Source organism: Malus domestica, chromosome 02 (genome assembly GCF_042453785.1).
Source record: "Malus domestica chromosome 02, GDT2T_hap1".
NCBI classification, from domain to species: domain Eukaryota; kingdom Viridiplantae; phylum Streptophyta; class Magnoliopsida; order Rosales; family Rosaceae; genus Malus; species Malus domestica.
In genome coordinates this window covers 1,385,394-1,403,943 of record NC_091662.1, presented here as the reverse complement: position 1 = coordinate 1,403,943, position 18,550 = coordinate 1,385,394, and the positions used below count along the sequence as shown (strand labels likewise).

Here is an 18,550-nt window from a genome sequence, read left to right as displayed (position 1 = left end):
AATCATAAGATTAATATTTATTTTAACATCATTGCTAACCATGATTATTATTTGTATGATTCTAAGCAATCCTTGCAAGATAATTATTATTCTTTTCTTCTTCACCACACCGGTTTATCATTTATGTTTGAGACTATTCTCCTTCCACGCCAAGTAAATTCGACCACAACTCAATATGCATCATGCTACTAACTTTAAGTGTGAGAGTTACATTATACACGTATACTAATAATAATACATGACGGTGTAATACGCACTTTATAAAAAATGTACTAGATAGAGACAGATTCAGATTATCATTAACATTATAATATAATATTTGCTTTACAAGATAATTCAATGGTTGATGACGAATTTTAGGCCCGTATATTATACAGCACATTTTAAGTTCAATTTTTAGTGCTTCTAAATCATAAGACTGGTTATCAGAGACTAAAATGTCTCTACGAGTTTTTTCGAGACGAAACCGCTAATAGAGTAAATTTAGCCTTCATTTTCTCCTTCTAATTTCTTATGCTTTGTTGGGTTAAGTAGGCCCATTGTTTCATCCTTCTGCTAAGTACTACCATACCACGCGGCAGCGCCTTGTTTTTCCCGCCGGCGGAAAAGAGAAGAAAACGACGCTCTCAGTGGGGCCGGACCGACTGAGGAGGGACCCACAGAAGCCATGGCCCTTCAGTGGCGTGTCGCTCTCTCGTTGTCCCAATTGAGCTAGTTGCGATTACAGCAGACAAAGAATGACTAATCCCCGCCAAATGCCACGTGGCGAAGATCAGATGGGGGTGAGGTCCGTCTCTCACCTCACCTCTCTCTCTCCTCCTGCCAAGTCGCAACTCCAACCCCTCCTCTGTTAATATTTCAGTTCCAATCTCTCTCTCTCTCTCTCTCTCTCTCTCTCTCAGCTCGCTCTGCTAGTTGATCGGTGGGTTTTCTGTTCTGATACTTTTGCACTCAGTTTCTGTTTGGTATCCGAGAAAATATGACCGTGTCACCAAAACTGAAAGAACCCAAGAGTAAAGTTTTAAACTTTCGTACTTATTTGATCGATTGTTCGTAGAAAGTGGTGATTTTTCTGTGTAAACGTTGATTTCTTGATGTGGGTGATTTTCCGTTTTCGATTTAAGTAACTTTCGCACTTGTTTGATCGTTTTATTTGCATAAAGTGAAGATTTTTGTGTGCAAAAGTTGGTTTTTTGATGCTGGTAATCTTCCTTTTTTTCGTTTTAGCAGTAACTTTTGTGATGTAAATACAATGATACTTTTTGTTCTTTACCTTCCAGGGTGAATAAAATTTCAATCCCATGAACCTCTTTCATGGAATAGGCCGGAAATTAGTTCTTTTGCTGCGAATTTTCGTGAGGTTTAGTGATAGTTCAATCCGCAGTTAGATGATGGGGGGAATTTGTTCAAGAAAGCGAGACCAACCGGTCATTGAAGATGAAGTTCGCAGCGTCGTGGCTGGAAGATATGGTAAGAGTAGCAGTTCAAAATGGCTGAGGAATTCATCTTTTCGACCCGCTGTAGAGCTGCCTCCAGGAGGAGCAGGGGCTTGCCCATCTCTCTTGGAATTGTGCATTCGTAAAATATGCCAGGTACTTGCTTTCTGTGGAATGTAAGCTTGAAGTTATCTGTGTTGTGAGAGGAGATTATATGTGTAGTAATTTTCAGGTTGTGATTTGTATTTGCATATCGGTTACAGGACATTGACAAATATAGCTCGTTTTCGATGCTGCCAAGGGATCTTAGTCAACAGATATTCAATGAATTGGTCTGTTCCAATTCTCTTACTGATGTTTCTCTTGAAGCTTTTAGAGATTGCGCCCTCGAGGTAATGTGCTTGTAGGTGGTTGAAATTTGGAAATTTGGAAGGGCTTTGTCATGTATTAGATTTTTCTTTTTCTTTTGTGATTGCAGGATATTGGTTTGGGGGAATACCCTGATGTGAAAGATAGTTGGATGAGTGTCATCTCTTCACAAGGTTCACATTTACTTTCCGTTGATCTTTCCGGTTCAGAGGTGACAGATTCTGGGTTGGCTCTTCTGAAAGGCTGCTCGAACCTCCAAGCATTAACTTATAATTACTGTGACTATGTTTCTGAACAGGGACTTAAACTCATAAGTGGTAAAATCTCTGTCTTCTATTCGTTGTATCTTTTCTATTTTTCCAATTTAAGCATTTTTCATTTATCTTGTTTATTTTGTGCTAAGTTGTCACTTAACGATACGGTTTATTGCTAGAGATGATAAAGTTAATTTAATTTGATCCTTTCCTTAGTAATTCCACTTAGTCTTTTTTATCAGTTAAACTTTTCATGTGATTGTGAATGCTTATTCTGACCTTGTTTTGTAGGTCTTTCAAACTTGACATCCTTAAGTTTTAAAAGGAGCGATGCAATAGGTGCTGAAGGGATGAGTGCTTTCTCTGGCTTACTTAACTTGGAAAAGTTGGACCTGGAGAGGTGTTCAGATATTCATGGTGGATTTGTTCATCTTAAAGGTTTGTCCTGCTTAAAAAATGAATTATGACCGTTTAACTAAATGGAACTTCTTGAGGCCATGAGAATTAGGAGTATATAAATCTAACTGAGGCCGTGAGCTCTGTTGCACTGTCACGAGTTTACAATTTGAGTGATTAGTGAAAGATTTTAGTATATGAAATTAGTGATTCATAGGGGGTTAACAAATTGTAACTGTATACTTGCAGGTTTGAAGAAACTGAAGTCTCTTAATGTAAGATGTTGTAGAAGCATCACAGATTCAGATTTGAAGGCCATCTCAGGTATTTTTTGAATGTTAGATGAATTTGTGTAGTGTTGTCATTAATTTTTCTGTCTTTCTTAATTGCAAAATCACAGTTTGGATCAACTCATGTTGCTCTTGTTTTTGTACTTCCCAGGGCTTACTGAGCTGAATGAGTTGCAGCTATCCAACTGTAACATTACTGATTTTGGCATTTCTTATTTGAAAGGTATAATATTGTTTCCGTAGTTTCCATAGTGATGCACCAAAAATTCTGCTGTCCCTCTCCTTAATTGTGTTTGTGTAGTAGGATGCACACGCTCACACATCTGACAAATACACCTCATATTGCTTGTTTATCAGTACTTTTTAACGCATAGCTTTTTGGTACATTTGTGCATGGCAGGCTTGCACAGGCTTAGAATGCTGAATTTAGAGGGATGCAATGTTACAGCCTCATGTCTGCAGTCAATTTCAGGTTTGCTTTCTCTTTGCTGTTTAGTGCTTTCTAATGATTCTGTTTATAACACTGATAAGAATTCTCAAGTCCGCGACAACATTTCAACGAAAATGTTCACTTTAGTATTTCTAAAAGACAAACTTCTTAAAGGTCTCTATTGCACAATTTTTGTTCTGTTATTTTAGGTGGTAAAGAGTATGGCATCCGATGTTTGGTTAAAACTAATTGTTTCTATTGCAGCTCTTGTTGCCCTGGCATACTTAAATCTCAACAGATGCGATCTATCTGATGAAGGATGCGATAAGTTTTCGGGTGAGTGACAAATTTTGTTGCCACGTGGTTCTGGCTATTTGTTTAACGGGTTTGCTCAATTTCTATATTTTCAACTGGCTAAGTAGCTGGTAATCTTGAGTTTGCCGCAGTAACCATATTCTTTTGCCGATTCACCCGATTTTTATAATTTTTATGTGGCTGAATTGTTGGTAATCTTGACTTTTACACACTGTTTCTACAGGACTTAAAAACTTGAAGGTTTTGAGCTTGGGATTCAACAATATTACAGATGCATGTTTGATGCATCTAAAAGGTCTCTCTCTCTCTCTCTCTCTCTCTCTCTCTCTCTCTCTCTCTCTCTCTCTCTCACACACACACACACACACGCACGCACGCACGCACATGCACACATACAACTATTCTGTATGTTATATTAAGTTTTTGCTTTTGTTCAAACGTTTATATTTGTTATTGCTTGTATCAGGTCTAACAAAATTGGAGAGCTTGAACCTGGATTCCTGTAAGATAGGTGACAAGGGGCTTGCTAATTTGGAAGGTTCTATTCTGGTTCTACCATCTTTCACTTGGATAACAGTGTTATAGTCTGCATGGTCTGTTTTTTTTTTCAATTGTTTAAATTGGTTTGGAAATGGGACATGGTGTTTCATTCGTAACTAGCATGAAATGTTTGCTAGAAGTGCTTGAGGTCGAAAGACGTGGCCGCCTATTTGATTTTGTGGTGTTGTTTCTATATTAAGGGCTGTCAATCTTGAAGAACTTGGAGCTATCTGATACTGAAGTTGGAAGCAGTGGGCTTCGTCATCTCTCAGGTGATGATTGCATTGCATCACACAGTTGCATAGTTATGATCTGAATGTTTTCCGAGTTCAGCGTAAGCTATAGAGTATGCTGAAGCTATGAATTTAAGCTACCTTGTTATTTTGTGGCTCAAATTCTTTGAAGGTGCCATTAATGTACAAAGTTAAACTGCACCGCATAATTGTTCTGCTAATCAGCTTGTAATATTTGGTGCATGTTCATCTTATTACGCTGTTTGTTATCACTTCCAGGTTTGAAAAATCTCGAAAATTTGAACTTGTCGTTCACTCCAGTAACTGACAGTGGCTTGAAAAGAATATCTGGATTGACATCTCTCAAATCGCTTAATCTGGATTCTCGCCAAATTACTGATGATGGACTTGCAGTTATTACAAGTAAGGATTTTTGTGTATTTTGAAGCCGTAGAGGGAATAGCTCGGCTTTTTGTTGAGAAAATCTTGCGATAGAAGCATCGAATTCCACTCAAATTATTCAAATGTTTTAGCTTCATTCACTTCCTGTGTGTTTGGTGGAAGCTTGAAGCCTTCTGTCCTGGTTAAAGAATTTATGCCTTGCTGATGCAGGTCTTACGGGATTGACACATCTGGACCTTTTTGGCGCTCACATTTCAGATTCTGGAACAAGCTGTTTAAAATGTATGTTATAACATTTGCAGAATAGAACGGGGGGGATTTGATTTTACGTTTTAACTTTCGCAACTTAGCGGTAATCTTCTCGTTTTAAAGTCACACTTCTGTATGCTTTTATTTTTGTTGGTGGAATCAGACTTCAAGAACCTTCAATCTCTTGAAATATGCGGTGGAGGATTGACTGATGCCGGTGTGAAGAATATCAAAGACCTCACCCGTCTTACAAGGCTAAATATATCACAGAACTGCAACCTGACCGATAACTCTTTGGAGTTGATTTCCGGTATTTTACGCTTCTGTTCTCTTATTTTCTTCTCCTAGAGCAGTTGCTGCATTGCTTCAGTGATCTGTTGCTGTAACTCTGACCAGATTTCAGCGACCGAACGTGGCATTTTAATTTCATCTGTACCTCTTCTCATGCTTCTTTCTCGTCTGAAAAATGCAGGATTGACTGCATTGGTGTCACTGAACGCTTCAAATTCTCGCATTACCAACGACGGATTGCAGCACTTGAAGCCTTTGAAGAACTTACGTGCGCTAAACTTGGAATCGTGCAAGGTGACCGCATCCGAGATCATGAAGCTTCAGTCTGATGCCCTGCCTAATCTCGTCAGCTTTCGGCCGGAATAGATCCGAAGCTGTGTAAGATACCATGTTAATTGCCTGCCATCTGCTCTTGGATAGCTGTGTGTACAGGTTAATAACTCCAAATGGATTAAGATAAATAATTAATAACAAATCCTGATCCCATTAAGTGGGGTCGGCTGTATGAATTCTAAAACTAGCTCGGTTTTGCGCCAAGTTTTTGGTAAGGTTTGAGATTTTATGTATTTTGTCCGTCACTCTAAAGGGTGCCGAAATTGGGGATGGAAAAACATTTGGCGCAATGTGAATGCCAAACAAATGGCTGAGTTCATCTTTGATCTTGAAGTGAATTCTGTAGAATTTTAAGAAAACGATCGAGAATCATGAGTTATAGCTTATAGTTTATCTGAAAATTGTGATTTTTGAGTTTTCTACGATTTTTTACGTACGTGAAAAGAAAAATCTTGCAAGTCATTTTGAAGAGGGGCGAACATTTATTTAGTCACAATTTCTTTGAAAAATAAAATTATTGAGTTTTCGCAAGATCTTTTACCTACGTAATAAAAAAAAAGGTCGTACTCAGTGCACAAGGCTCCCGCTTTACGCAGGGTCTGGGAGAGGTGAATGTCGGCTAGCCTTACCCCATTTATGGAGAGGCTACTCCCAAGTCTCGAACCCGAGACCTACCGCTCATGGGCGAAGGCACTTGCCATCGCACCAAGTAGAGGAAGAACAAATAAGGAAGTGATGTTTGTAACATGAACCTCGTATTCCGGTACAAATTTTCCCCCTAAAACACACTACATTTATCAAATTAATGTTGAATTAAACCCCAAAATAACATGGATTTCACAAAAAATACAATCAAGAACATGCCGTCGTCGACGTCGACACTTCAGTAACAAGTACAAATATTCGGACAGAAACTGTAAAGCGAAGCAGATGAACGCAGAAACTGACTAAAATGAAGATCTGCAACTTCACCTCCGACCCTCCTTACGATCGAAAGAGAAAGAAAAGAACTTGGTTTCTGAACAATCTACTCACATCAGAATTTGAATCCACAAACTATCCACTGTGTATAAAACTAATAGATCATAGCTAGAAGCCTGAATGTAGTTTACAGGGCAGTAGCAAGAAAACCTGCAAAACAGACGAGCGGCGAGCCACTGTGAATTACTCAACGATGAATTTGTACACGAAGTTTTAAGCGTGACACGAAAAGCAACCAAAAGAAATAGAACGAATTCAAGATGTAAAGAAATCAGATCATGCCAACCTCAATGTGCATGATTATATGATCCAACCCGTGGGAACATGGTTGTGAAAGTGTCTAGTGCAATGCTACATTTTCAAGCACCCAAACCTGATACCGTGAAGCTCAAGCATGCTCCAAGGCAGAATAAATTCTGGAAACTCGTCTTCGCAGTAATGGTTCTAACCGGAATGATGGAATTCCAGTCTGCCACTTTTTCGCTTCTTGCATCTCGTTCCAAGCTTGAACTATCTCGTCAATTTTGAACCCCAGACCTGCAACAACAGAAAAATGAGCTACTTAAATGTCTAAGGTAATTAAAAGAAATGGCAGCAAATGATTTAGTTTCGGAGTGCAAAACTTTGAGTCGTTTCACCTTCTAATGCATTATCATTTGAAGAGTGGTTTTTGAGCATGACTGCTATATCTGTTGGTGAAGCCCCGGCGAGCCCAAATTTTTCAACTGCGACTTCCAAACATTCGTTCCATACAGGTAGTCCTAACTTGAATTCAACAATAGATCGCTCGTAGAGCATAGTGCCCCATAGGAGATTGATCTGACACCTCATGCTTGTAGCCTGGTCTGCAGCTTCATTTGATGATACGTCTTTGAAAATTCCGTTCAAACCCATTTTCTGCACCTGAGTCTTGACACTACTTGGACAGGACGGTTCAGTCAGGCGTTGCTCTTCCAATTCCTCAAACAGCTGCATGCCTTTTTCCATATTGTCTTCGGCGTAGTTATAAAGTCGCAGAACCTCTGTGGAAGGCCACGTCTCCAGATCAACATTGCTGCTAATAGCATAATACCAAGAAAGTTTTGCCTGTTCAAACTGCTGCTGCCCGAGGGCCAGATAGCCTTCATAAAAGTCTGGTTTGATCTGCAGCGCTTCTTCGTATCTCCTTCCTGCTTGTATGTATTCTTTCTGTGCCCAATCGTATGCACTTTTGATATTTGAAATGATAGATTCTTTCGAAGGATCTTCGGTGAAATACACCTTCTTCCTCGCCCTGGCCATGTGAACATTTCCCCAGTTGAACAGAGCTAAAGCTCCCATTTCTTGGAACTTCATTCCTGCTATGTCAAACAGGTCCTGTGCTTCTTCACTCGTGATTGTCTCCTCCATTGCCTCCGAATAAAGCTTCATGCCAAATTCATGAAGATCCAAGTATGCATCAGATTCAATCCCGGCATAGTTCTTGAACAGCTGAGAAAAACTGATTATCCAATCCTCAATGCAAGGTGGCCTCTTTGTATCCTTGTGTTTTACCACGCCATTCTCAGCTACGCTATGTTGCCTGTTTTCCTCGATTTCCAGTTTCTCGAAGAAGGGATCCTGCTTGGGGTTAACTTCCACTACGTAAAGCCTGACAGACCCTTCCGATTCTGTTGATCCTTCAGCCCATCTCAGCTCTTCGTTACTAGTTATTGTGACCAAATCACCTTCTTGGTCTCTATACTTGATAAGAACTGCTTTGGAGCTTGGAAACCGGTCACGAACAACCTCTCTTAGTTGCAGGAGGGTGCAATATACAGGCAACTGAGCCCATCTTATATCCTCTCCAAATACCAATTTCACACTTCTTTTAGGCCCTTCTTCCTTTATGCTGCTGATTGTCTCCTCCACAACTACCTTGACCTCTACCTTCTTTTCCTCGGTTATTTCCACATCCTTCTTGTCTTCAGCTATTTCCACAGACTTCTCTTCCTCAGCTACGTCCACAGCCTTCTTTTCCTCGATCTTCTCCTCAGCCTTCTCCTCAAAATTCTCCTCGGACTTCATCCCAGCATCTTTTTTTCCCTTCTTCTTCTTCCGACTCTTCAACTTCATTACTTTCCCTGGCTGCAAAGCATGACTTGGTTCAACATAATCCAGAGGCAACTCAATTACTGTGTCATTCACCCTCAACCCCTTCTCCTCAAGTACGTTTTTCACCCGTTCTGCGATCTCCATTGCCATGACATTTTTTGGCTCCAGGTTCAAGACAGTGCCAACATCTCTCAGAGCCAAATCCAACCTATTCAAAGCCTCGTAACACTTTGCCCTCTTCAACAGCGCCTTACTGTACGTAGGCGTGACTTCAAGCACCAAATTACACTCATTGATAGCCCTCGGATACTCATTCAACCCCATCTGCATATAGCACGCTGCCATGTTACTCCTAAGATAGGATACATCGATATGGTTTCTCGGAAGCAGTTTGAGGGCTTTCTCATATTTCAACAAAGCTCCTTCAACATCCCTCTTCTGAAACAACTTGTTCCCCTCGTCCTTCAGTTCTTGAGACATCGAGATGAAAGCTTCTGTGTCCTTATCATTGGCTTCCGGGCTAGTATCCCCGACTTCGCTTTGATTCGAACTATCACCTGAAATTTCTCCTGCATTTTTCTTCTTTTTTCCTCTTTGCTTCCCCATCATAAACTCAACAACTCAGACAATACGTTTGAGCTACACCGAAAACTCAAACGTAATCTCACTACAGACCTCAATGCTCAAAACTCAGTACCTGATCCAATTAAGTAAACAGGGAAACAAAACTTATTAAAACCACTAATATCCTGTTTCCCCAACTTTCCCGAGAAACAAACAAGTCCTTTGCACAAGATAAACGAATCCAAGCCCAAAACTCAATTCAACACAAAACAGTTTCTCACGATTCACTCATGCAACAACAAAACAAATCAGAAACACACAGAGCAGCATACCAGAAGCAAAAGAAAAGCACTTTTCCCAGAAGCCAAATGCACCCAAAAAACCTCCTCCTGGAAAATCTGAAGCTACTACCTTGAAAGCTCAACTGGGATATCTTTCCCCAACCATAAAAATGACAAATTCATCAACTTTTTCCCTCCAAATTAGGATTTGTCACTGCCCACCAAATTAAAACAAATCCCAACCGAAAGAGAAGCAGCCGGCCCCCAATTCAGCTCAAAAAGCAAGCTTTGAGAAAAACCAAGCTTCTGGGGAGAGAGAAACTTATCTGGGAAATGAAAGCTCCGGCGTTTCCAGGAAAATCTCAGCCGAGAAAAGGAGAGAAAATTCTCTGGGCGAACGGGATGTTGCCAGAAATGGAAGGGGAAAAGAAAACCGACCAATGTCCGTTGGCTCCTTTTGTTATGCGGGAAGACACGATTTTTGCCTTTGTTCACTGCTTAACGTGTACGCCACAAAACCAGAGAGACGAAGAATCTGATAACTTGTAATTTCATCTTCTTTGTATTTCATCAAAATATAATATTGAAATTGCAAAAAAAATAAGAGTAAGGAATTAAAAAATTTAAGATGGTGGGCCCCTTGTTTCCGTGATTTCCAAGTTTCTTGGGGCTATTTGATTAGAGAGATTTTTCAATGTGCCGTTAATCCAGCTCGGTATAACAAGTATCATAGTACAAATAATTGAATATTGAAAAGAAGTTATAATTTCTTTTATTATGATGTTTGATGTATCAAATTGTTTTTTCGACACATTGAAAATTTCTCTTTCAATTAGCTATGGCCAGAGATCCAACCATTGAGCTGCTTGGATTTGCAATTGACTTCTGTTTGCTTGTTGTTGTTTTTTTTTTTTTTAAATTTATTATTTAATATTTGGCTAACAAAAAATATTTAAAAAAAAAGGAGAAAAAGCAAAAATACGGAGAAGAATACGATGGAGGGGTAAAATAGTCATTTCAGGAGGAAAAGCATGCAACTGGAAAAAGTGGGCAACCTCAACTTTTTGCCAGAGTGTTGCCCACGTGGCTGAGTGGGCATGTGAAGGAAAGTAACTAACTATCAAATATGGCGGGCCAAGTTCAACTGCCAAAATCACAAAGCATAAGAAAGTTTTTGCAGACTCGGCGAGTGGCAAGGCAAATCACATGGACAATTACAAGACAAGAAGTAGTGGCCTTTTTAGGAATTAAGACAGCGTGTTGGGGGACCCTCTATAAACTAAAGTATACTTCTAAGACGTTTCTAGAATGTGATACACATGTGGAGAAGTATTATTCTATAATTAAACGTCGTAACAGTATCACAAATTAATTATGCACTGGTAAGTTAAAACATATGATAATATAGTGAGATATCCCGAACCGGGATCATTGGTTAAGACAAGTATGTTGCAAAGCTAGAAGCCACGGCCCACCAACCTCTTGAACGTTTCTTTGGAGAAGAACTTTCTTTGATAATTTTTCGTAATAGTATCACAAGTTAATCATGCATTGTTAAGTTAAAACACATGATAATATAGTGAGATATCCCAAATCGGGGTCAGCGGTTAAGACAAGCATGTTGCAAAGCTAGAAGCCACCGCCCACCTCCCTGTTGAACGTTTGTTTGGAGAAGAATTTTTTTTTGAAAAAATGTCGTAACAGTATCACAAATTAATCACGCACTATTAAGCTAAAACACATAAAAATGTAGTGAGATATCCTGAACAAAGGTCAGCAGTTAAGACAAGCGTGTTGCAAAGCTAGAAGCCACCGCCCACCGCCCACCGCCCTCTTGAATGTTTGTTTGTTTACAATATTTGTGGTCGAGGCATTTTTGCCTTGTTGTGTCTTGTTTAAGTTTTGCTGTCAAGCCAAGTCAATAGATCTGACCAAGAAACAATAGCAATGAAATAAGAGGGCAAGCTGCAAGCACAAGACATCAAAACTTAGGATGAGGATCCTCTCCGGATCCAAGATTCTCACATCCTAACTGTTTATCGTACATCGTGCGGCGAGTTTTCCGAATGGGATCCAAATCTCAAAACTTGTTCGTTGGAGAAGCTGTTTTGCTTATGAGGCTGCCTTCGATGGTACGTACGAACCCCTCCAACTTGTAGTTCAGAAATTCAAGCCCAAGTCCACCAATTTGGAGTTTCAAATTCAAGCCCAACCCAATCCAATCTTCCAAATTAAAATTTTGGGCTTTGCAGCCCAACAACAATTTCACAAAAAAAAAATAAAAAAAACCACCTCGACTTAGTCAGTCCAGTCAGCAATACCATGTACACGCGGCATCTTATTATTGGCCAACAGCAGAAGGTTTCAATACCTCTTCCGCTCTGCGTCTCTCTGGTTCTTCCTCGAGACGTAGCAACAGCAGAAGGTTTCAATACCTCTTCCTCCTCCTGCTCTCTCTCTCTGCTTCTCTCTGGTTTCTGCAACTTTTCTTTTTCTCTGAAGAGGTTGAAAAAATGAAGGTGTTGGTGTTTTTGGTTCAAGTTTTGTACGTTCTGAGCTGCCTCGTCTCCGCCGATCAGATCTTCCCAGCTCACCTAGGTTAATTGCCCACTTCCCAAATCCATACATTTACCGCATACTTTGCATAATTTCGTTGTTTCTGCTGAAATTTGTTAAACCCATCCTTTTTTTCATTGCCATTTCTCTCTTTTTGATTACAAAATCTTGTCTTGCTTACCAAATTTTGCAAATTTCTCAACTATATATATGTGTGTGTGTGTGTATGGATTTGGGTTTTTGGCGTTCTACCAATCATTGTCAATCAGCTTCCGAGCTCGAAAGCAATGGCGGAATTTTCAGTTAGTTGGCAATTAGTTAAAAGCATACAGCTTCTAGCTTAATTAGTTTAAAAGTACCTGAGGGTTCATACATGTTGAGCTTTTAGTTTGAAGGGCCAAATTTGATGTAGGCTACTTTGATGATCAATTGGCTGTCTAGCAATTGTTACCATTTCAACTCGATGGATGAAAGTTTGTTCGTTTAATTTGATATATTGTGCTGCAAATTTAAGTTCTTTGATTCTTTGTCGTTTGATGAGCAGGTGGCACATTTCGTCGCAGCTCTCGTGAGCCAAAATACAGGATTGAATTCCATCCTGAAGACTCACCTTTTCATCCTGTAAGGAATACTGTATTTTTAGTATATCCATTGTTTTTACTTGTATTTGTTGTTTAACTTTCACATATATAAGATTTGATGCCAGTTTTTTTAATAAGTATATTTCTTGACTTTATACTTTGTTTTGTAAGTTTATCATCTCCAATTGATCGTGAAAATGCTCGATTTATTCATGCTTCGAAATAGTTATTATATATCAATTCGTTTACAGTTTCCATCCCAAAATTGCACACTTTATGTACTTTAGAATAAGCGATGCATTAGACATTTGCTCCTTGCAAAACCATGCCTCGTATCGTATCATATAATAGACTCAGACAAATGATTCTGTCACCTATTTGTTCCACATTATGGATAAGATCTGTGTACCTCGCTGATTTGTCTGTGAATTTTTCACTTGTCACAAATACGTAGTATGCTTGATCTAATGATTGGGTACGAATATTGCAGGATGATGGCCAGGAGTCTCTGGTTATGAATAACAATGGACAAAATTTTATATGCTACTTGCCTAAGGTGGAGGAGGCCAAGAGTGGGAAGCAAGTTCTTCAGCAGAATATTAGCAGCATGATTGTGGAAACTGAGAAACGAATTAAAATGAAGACACCGGATGAACTGCTTGAAGTACTCGAGGACCAATGCTTTGTCAGAGTAAGATCCGTGACATTAATACTCTCACTATTGTAGTTATATAACTTATAAAACTACAGTAATACATGTTTACCGTGCCCCCATTGGTTGATGATGCATTTACTGCAAACTACGCTAACATAACAAACTCCTTTATGCAGCAAGAGGGTTGGTGGTCATATGAATTTTGCTATCACAAGAGATTACGACAAATTCATGTGGAAGATGATAAGGTATTGTCTTATGTGCCTGTTAAGTGCTCTCATTTAAATGTTCTATCCTTCTATTGTTAGTTCTTATTTCTTTTGGATGCTTTGTAATATGTTATAACTGCATACAACGAGAGGAAGTGGGATAATATACACGGAAGTGTAAATAACTTTCACATTTATCTAGTGATCTTGGCCTTTGATGTAGGGTTGGCACACAGTATTTGATGCATTCCCACAAGTCCCCCATCCTTGTAGTGGTTACAGTGGTATATGTAGTAGTTGTGCTACAAGAGCGGTGTCATTGTTCCATTTGTTACGTTCTTGACCTTTTCTTTTCCAATTCATTGTTGTTATTAACGTATTATCATCTTTTTAGATATTCTCATTTCTTGTTGGAACGCTTTCAGAAAATTTAAAACCTCACAATAATACTCGTGGATTGGGTACTTTCTTCTCTTATTACAGGTGGTTCAGGAATTTGTTTTGGGTGTATATGATGCAGAGGCCACTGCTGGTGTCAACCGGAACCTCTCTGACATATCTACACTCAAAGATCCACGCTCAAAAGACGCATACCAAAGGTATGGAATTTGGCCTTTACAAAAATGTGTCGGGCAAGTTTGAGGGAAATATTTCTGCGGATAAGAAAGGAGAGATTGAATACGATTGTATGGCCTTGTAGGTACCATGCTCATCAATATACAAACGGGACTACTTGTGATCTTACAGACCTGCAACGAGAGACTGAGGTATGACGTCACTATATTTCTGTAGTTTTTCATTCCCTTCCGCATTTCTCCATCCGGTCCTTACTTCATATGGCATTTTGCAGGTGAGATTTGTGTGCTCAGAGGGCAGAGCTATGATTAATTCAATCACAGAGGTATCCACATGCAAGTATGCAGTTACAATCCAATGCCCCGCACTTTGCAAGCACCCGTGAGTCTCCTTCTCTCCCTCCCTCCCTCCCTCCCTCCCTCCCCCGCTCCATCATGTTTCGTGGCGTGTGTTCTTCTGCGATGTATGTTACTACTAGCTCTAATGACTGCGTTTTTCCCCAACAGAGCATTCCAATCAGAGAGACCAGTTTGGCAGACCGTTGATTGTAACGTGCTCCCCAAGGATTACAAGGAAACCAAAGCAGAGGAAGAATCTAATCCGGTTGCAGACGCAGATAGTGAAGATGCCGCTAATGAGGTTTCGGATGAGTAACATGTGTATTGATTCACTTAATCTTTGTGAATAGCAGTAACATGTTCATTGACATTCTTAATACATTTCCTATTGTCGTGAGTGTAGAGCCAAAAATAATACCAAACATCTAGAAGATGACACAGTGAATATTTTTTCATAAAAAGACAAAATTGCTCTCAATGAATGAGCAGGGCACACAAATATTCTCACATGCATTATAACATCCGTGGTGGCTTGAGCGGCTGGCTACGACTATACAAGCTCCCAAGCTCGTGATATGAAAAAGTCAAATGCATTTAAGATAGGTCCAAATTCCATCTTTAATACATTTCTGGTTGAAGATCAACTCAAAAAAGTAAGGAATCCTCATCACAATCAATCAATGAAGGTGTTTATTGTTTTGTAATGGCCTACCTCCACCTCATGGGCACGCATGTGGCTTTGGCCTAGATTGAAGGTGTTTATTGTTTTGCAATGGCTTTGGTGTTTATTGTTTTGTAGATAGAAATTCGTTCAAACAGAAGATGGCAAGTGAGTTTCAGGATTTAGACAAATTCGACTATTTGAGTACCAATTTGTGATGACCTTATAATTTGGCAATATTCATACTTTATCTGAAGTTTTTTCTTTATTACAAGTAGGGATGGGCAATGGTTATAGCGGGCGGGTAATCGCGGTTATTTACCCATAACCGTTTATGCTCATACCCGCATAACCGTTTATCCATTGGGTAATTGCCTAAACGGTTATACCCATACCCATAACCGTTTATAAACGGTTAACCATACTCATAAATGCATACCCATTTAACCGTAACCGTTTAATACCCGTTTACCCATTTATCATTTTTAACCCGTTTATCTTCTGTTATTTTACCATTACCCTTTTTTCACCCGTCTACATGTTTTTTAACAACTTGAAAATTAAAAAAATATTGTCATAATTTTTTTTTTTTTACAATTAAACACCGTTATAGGTATATTCATCATACATTTTCATATTTTAATTTGTTAAGTCCTTATACCATTCTAATAATTGAAATAATAGTTTACGGACGATATTTTTAACTGTTACCAATGAAGGTAAATATAATATTTGCTAAGTATTATTGGATTACAAAATTGTTTAGAAGACATTTCTGTCAATTTCATGGTTACTCGCAAGGAATTTAAATTAATTTGGGCAATTCCTTGATGATGAGAATCATCATTCCTGTAGTAGTGTTATTGAGAGAATGACCGATGAATTCCTTGCTAATTTATTGGGTGTTAAGTATTATTGAATCGAGAACATGGTTTGTGTTAGTTTTACATATATAAAATAAATGGGTAAACGGTTACCTTTTTATAACCGCGGTTAATACCCATAACCGTCCATTTAAATTTCACGGGTAAACGGTTATACCAATAACCATTTATATATCTAAATAGTTACCCATAACCGTAACCGTTTAATTTAAATGGACGGGTAACCGCGATTACCCATAACCAATGGGTATTTGCCCATTCCTAATTACAAGTAATACTATTACTCTAAACTACACTAGAAAAGAGATAATTTGAATCATGAACACACAAGGAAAATTATTCATTACACGAATTTTGAATCTTAATTTGAAGCAATATGTCACGATTCTCTTTTTTTCCTCAAGAGTAAGAGTTTTTCTTTTTGTAAAGGTAATGAAAGATTTTCTCATACAATTAAGTTTCAATTTAAGCAGTGTCATCAACTAATAAACAATTTTCACTTTATAAAAATTGTCACAATAAACAATCGTGACATGATGAATGGGTTACATATGAGAATCTAGCAAAGTACCTTTAACCTAGGGGGATTTTTCCAAATTCTAAATATAGCAAAACCAAGTGGCCATTGAAAAAGGAAAGGGATCATCTTCGGATCCCTTCTATCAAATTCACTAAGTTCAGAGATCCGGATCGTTGAAAGTTAATCTAATGACTACAAACAAGGGGCCCTTTAAAAGTTATAATAACTGTAGCCGTTAAATCAAATTTCAACAGTCCGAATTTTTGAACTTGGTGGATTTGATGGAAGGGATTCGGAGATGATCCCTTTCCATTGAAAAAAAGTCCACTTTAGAAAATGTTGTTTTAGGAAGGACCAAAAAGCAAGAAAAGGAAAAACACCATAGTAATCAGCAGTAATTATACTTGGCACACAACAATCACTTTCACACTACGTCACAACATCTGACTCGTTACTAATCAAACTCCCAAAGTCCCACCACCAATGGCTGCCGGCGGCGGAGTCGGCGGTACGGCCACGAGCACCACCAAAGGCAATGCCAGAAACAAGAAACAAAACCAAACCCACGGCAACAACAACAAAAAGCCCCTCAATCAACACCACCTCGTCAGCCTCGTAACCGCCGCCACGTCACCGGCTCACTCCTTCCTCTTCCAAAACGACCTCCTCCTCCTTCCCGCCCAAACCCTAACCCTTGAATCCCTCCTCTCCTCCGCCTCCATCTCCCTGTCCACCCTCCTCTGCTTCCCCAACCCACCACCGCAATCGCCATTACGCCCACCGCCGCCGCCTTTAGAATGTTGGTTCAGCCGCTTCCTCTCCGCCACCGCCGCAGACGGAGACTTCGACTTCCGCTGGTCCCAAACCTTCCGCATGTCCGAACACTCCTTCTCCGTCCTCCTCTCCCTCCTCTCCCCATTTCTCAACTCCACAATCCCTTCAATCCCACCCAATTTCGTCCTCGCCGCCGCAATTTACCGCCTGGCCCACGGCGCGAGCTACAAGGCGATCGGAAGGCGCTTCGGGCTCGACTCCTTGGATGCCTGCCGCGCATTTTACGCCGTATGTAAGGCGGTGAACGATCAATTGGGGAACTTGTTCGAATTCCGGTCAGATATATCCCGGGTCTTGGAGGCGTTCGGGTGGATTTCGCTGCCGAATTGCTGTGGGGTTTTAGGTTTTTCGAGATTTGGGGTTGGTGGTGAACTGCTGGGGGCAAATGGGTCATTGTTGGTTCAGGCAGTGGTGGATTCTGAGGGGAGGTTCCTCGATGTCTCCGCCGGATGGCCCTCTACCATGAAACCGGAATCAATTTTCCGGCAGAGTAAGCTTTATTTGGGTGTGGAGGAGTCCAGGGAATTTCTCAGTGGTCCTGCTTTTGAGCTTGGGAATGGGAATTCCATTCCTCAGTACATACTGGGGGACTCTTGCTTCCCTCTATTGCCATGGCTTCTAACACCTTATGTAAGGTCGGATGAGGCGGATAGTTTCGGTTCAATGGAGAAGGCGTTTAATGCGGTGCATTATCGGGCAATGGGGTTGGTTGGGACAGCTTTTGGGAGGCTTCGGGCGCGGTGGCAGCTATTGGCTAGGCAGTGGAAGGAAGAGTGTGCTGAGTTTCTGCCGTTTGTGGTGGTTACAGGGTGTCTGCTGCATAACTTTCTTATCAAGTGTAGCGAGCCGATGCCAGATGACAATGTGAGGGGCTTAAAGGAGGAGGAGCTTCCTGTTTTTGATGGACAAGTGAACGAGAGTGACGAGCGGATGAGGGATGTCCTCGCCTTGCACTTGAGCCGGGTAAGCCTCAGAAGATGAATTCTTTTGTTGCCTTGTAGTTGCTATGATCGATTAGCAGTGCATTAGGCTTTCGGAGAGAATTTTTCGGATCAGTTGGAGTCTTGATATGGTCTGCTTTCACTGCATTTATGCATGTATTTTTGTGTGTAAATAGCCAATGAAGACCATCAATGTCAAGACATTGAATGTGTTTCCTCAATCAAATTTCTTTCCGAATACTGGTTTCTCATGCTAGCATACGTTATGATCTTCGGATTAGATTTTGCAATTCTTATCTTGTCCTTGATGCTAAATATCTGTGATGTTATGCGTATCAGTTGTGCAAAATCGGCGCCA

At 40.0% G+C, this 18,550-nt stretch overlaps 4 protein-coding genes across 8 annotated transcripts; 3 read left to right on the top strand and 1 right to left on the bottom strand.

Moving 5' to 3' along the window:
* The first annotated feature begins 579 nt into the window (after positions 1-579).
* Positions 580-5,725, top strand: LOC103447500 (uncharacterized). 4 transcript variants are annotated; one of them, XM_008386708.4, is made up of 16 exons: positions 580-922; positions 1,281-1,592; positions 1,700-1,828; positions 1,915-2,122; positions 2,351-2,497; positions 2,705-2,779; positions 2,897-2,968; positions 3,146-3,217; positions 3,440-3,511; positions 3,714-3,785; positions 3,957-4,028; positions 4,231-4,302; positions 4,543-4,686; positions 4,876-4,947; positions 5,078-5,224; positions 5,387-5,725. In XM_008386708.4, the coding sequence occupies exons 2-16, from the start codon at positions 1,389-1,391 to the stop codon at positions 5,569-5,571; spliced, it is 1,743 nt and encodes a 580-aa protein (XP_008384930.1). In that variant the 5' UTR covers positions 580-922; positions 1,281-1,388; the 3' UTR covers positions 5,572-5,725. The 4 variants fall into 4 exon arrangements, with proteins under 4 accessions (XP_008384930.1, XP_070669857.1, XP_008384936.1 ...); XM_070813756.1 differs by having other exon boundaries at positions 770-926; positions 1,389-1,592; XM_008386714.4 differs by having other exon boundaries at positions 779-1,013; positions 1,385-1,592.
* A 546-nt stretch (positions 5,726-6,271) lies between these two features.
* LOC103447530 (protein PHOX1) lies at positions 6,272-10,013 on the bottom strand. 2 transcript variants are annotated; one of them, XR_011576132.1, is made up of 4 exons: positions 9,489-10,013; positions 7,158-9,289; positions 6,806-7,056; positions 6,272-6,669 (listed from the first exon to the last, which is right to left on the bottom strand). XR_011576132.1 is itself a non-coding variant. In XM_070813746.1 (4 exons), the coding sequence occupies exons 2-3, from the start codon at positions 9,199-9,201 to the stop codon at positions 6,908-6,910; spliced, it is 2,193 nt and encodes a 730-aa protein (XP_070669847.1). In that variant the 5' UTR covers positions 9,202-9,289; positions 9,489-10,009; the 3' UTR covers positions 6,272-6,669; positions 6,893-6,907. The 2 variants fall into 2 exon arrangements, 1 of the variants encoding a protein (XP_070669847.1); XM_070813746.1 differs by having other exon boundaries at positions 6,893-7,056; positions 9,489-10,009.
* A 1,770-nt stretch (positions 10,014-11,783) lies between these two features.
* LOC103447544 (protein OS-9 homolog) lies at positions 11,784-14,749 on the top strand. The gene is made up of 8 exons (XM_008386744.4): positions 11,784-12,035; positions 12,538-12,614; positions 13,065-13,265; positions 13,406-13,477; positions 13,922-14,037; positions 14,139-14,205; positions 14,289-14,395; positions 14,521-14,749. The coding sequence occupies exons 1-8, from the start codon at positions 11,951-11,953 to the stop codon at positions 14,666-14,668; spliced, it is 873 nt and encodes a 290-aa protein (XP_008384966.2). The 5' UTR covers positions 11,784-11,950; the 3' UTR covers positions 14,669-14,749.
* Positions 14,750-16,900: 2,151 nt separating this feature from the next.
* LOC103447454 (protein ANTAGONIST OF LIKE HETEROCHROMATIN PROTEIN 1-like) lies at positions 16,901-18,449 on the top strand. The gene is made up of 2 exons (XM_029097192.1): positions 16,901-18,214; positions 18,369-18,449. The coding sequence occupies exons 1-2, from the start codon at positions 16,901-16,903 to the stop codon at positions 18,447-18,449; spliced, it is 1,395 nt and encodes a 464-aa protein (XP_028953025.1).
* The last annotated feature ends 101 nt before the right edge of the window (positions 18,450-18,550 follow it).

What these genes read in the sequence shown, in the direction of transcription:
- LOC103447454 (XM_029097192.1), top strand. Translation starts at nt 16,901, where the DNA reads ATGGCTGCCGGCGGCGGAGTCGGCGGTACGGCCACGAGCACCACCAAA. An exon ending in TCGCCTTGCACTTGAGCCGG is followed by an intron (nt 18,215 to 18,368) that starts GTAAGCCTCAGA and finishes GTGTGTAAATAG; the next exon opens with CCAATGAAGACCATCAATGT.
- LOC103447500 (XM_008386708.4), top strand. Translation starts at nt 1,389, where the DNA reads ATGATGGGGGGAATTTGTTCAAGAAAGCGAGACCAACCGGTCATTGAA. An exon ending in TGGCATTTCTTATTTGAAAG is followed by an intron (nt 2,969 to 3,145) that starts GTATAATATTGT and finishes TGTGCATGGCAG; the next exon opens with GCTTGCACAGGCTTAGAATG. An exon ending in CTCTTTGGAGTTGATTTCCG is followed by an intron (nt 5,225 to 5,386) that starts GTATTTTACGCT and finishes TGAAAAATGCAG; the next exon opens with GATTGACTGCATTGGTGTCA.
- LOC103447544 (XM_008386744.4), top strand. Translation starts at nt 11,951, where the DNA reads ATGAAGGTGTTGGTGTTTTTGGTTCAAGTTTTGTACGTTCTGAGCTGC. An exon ending in AAGACTCACCTTTTCATCCT is followed by an intron (nt 12,615 to 13,064) that starts GTAAGGAATACT and finishes CGAATATTGCAG; the next exon opens with GATGATGGCCAGGAGTCTCT. An exon ending in CCCGCACTTTGCAAGCACCC is followed by an intron (nt 14,396 to 14,520) that starts GTGAGTCTCCTT and finishes TTTCCCCAACAG; the next exon opens with AGCATTCCAATCAGAGAGAC.
- LOC103447530 (XM_070813746.1), bottom strand. Translation starts at nt 9,201, where the DNA reads ATGATGGGGAAGCAAAGAGGAAAAAAGAAGAAAAATGCAGGAGAAATT. An exon ending in AAATGATAATGCATTAGAAG is followed by an intron (nt 7,057 to 7,157) that starts GTGAAACGACTC and finishes CTGTTGTTGCAG; the next exon opens with GTCTGGGGTTCAAAATTGAC.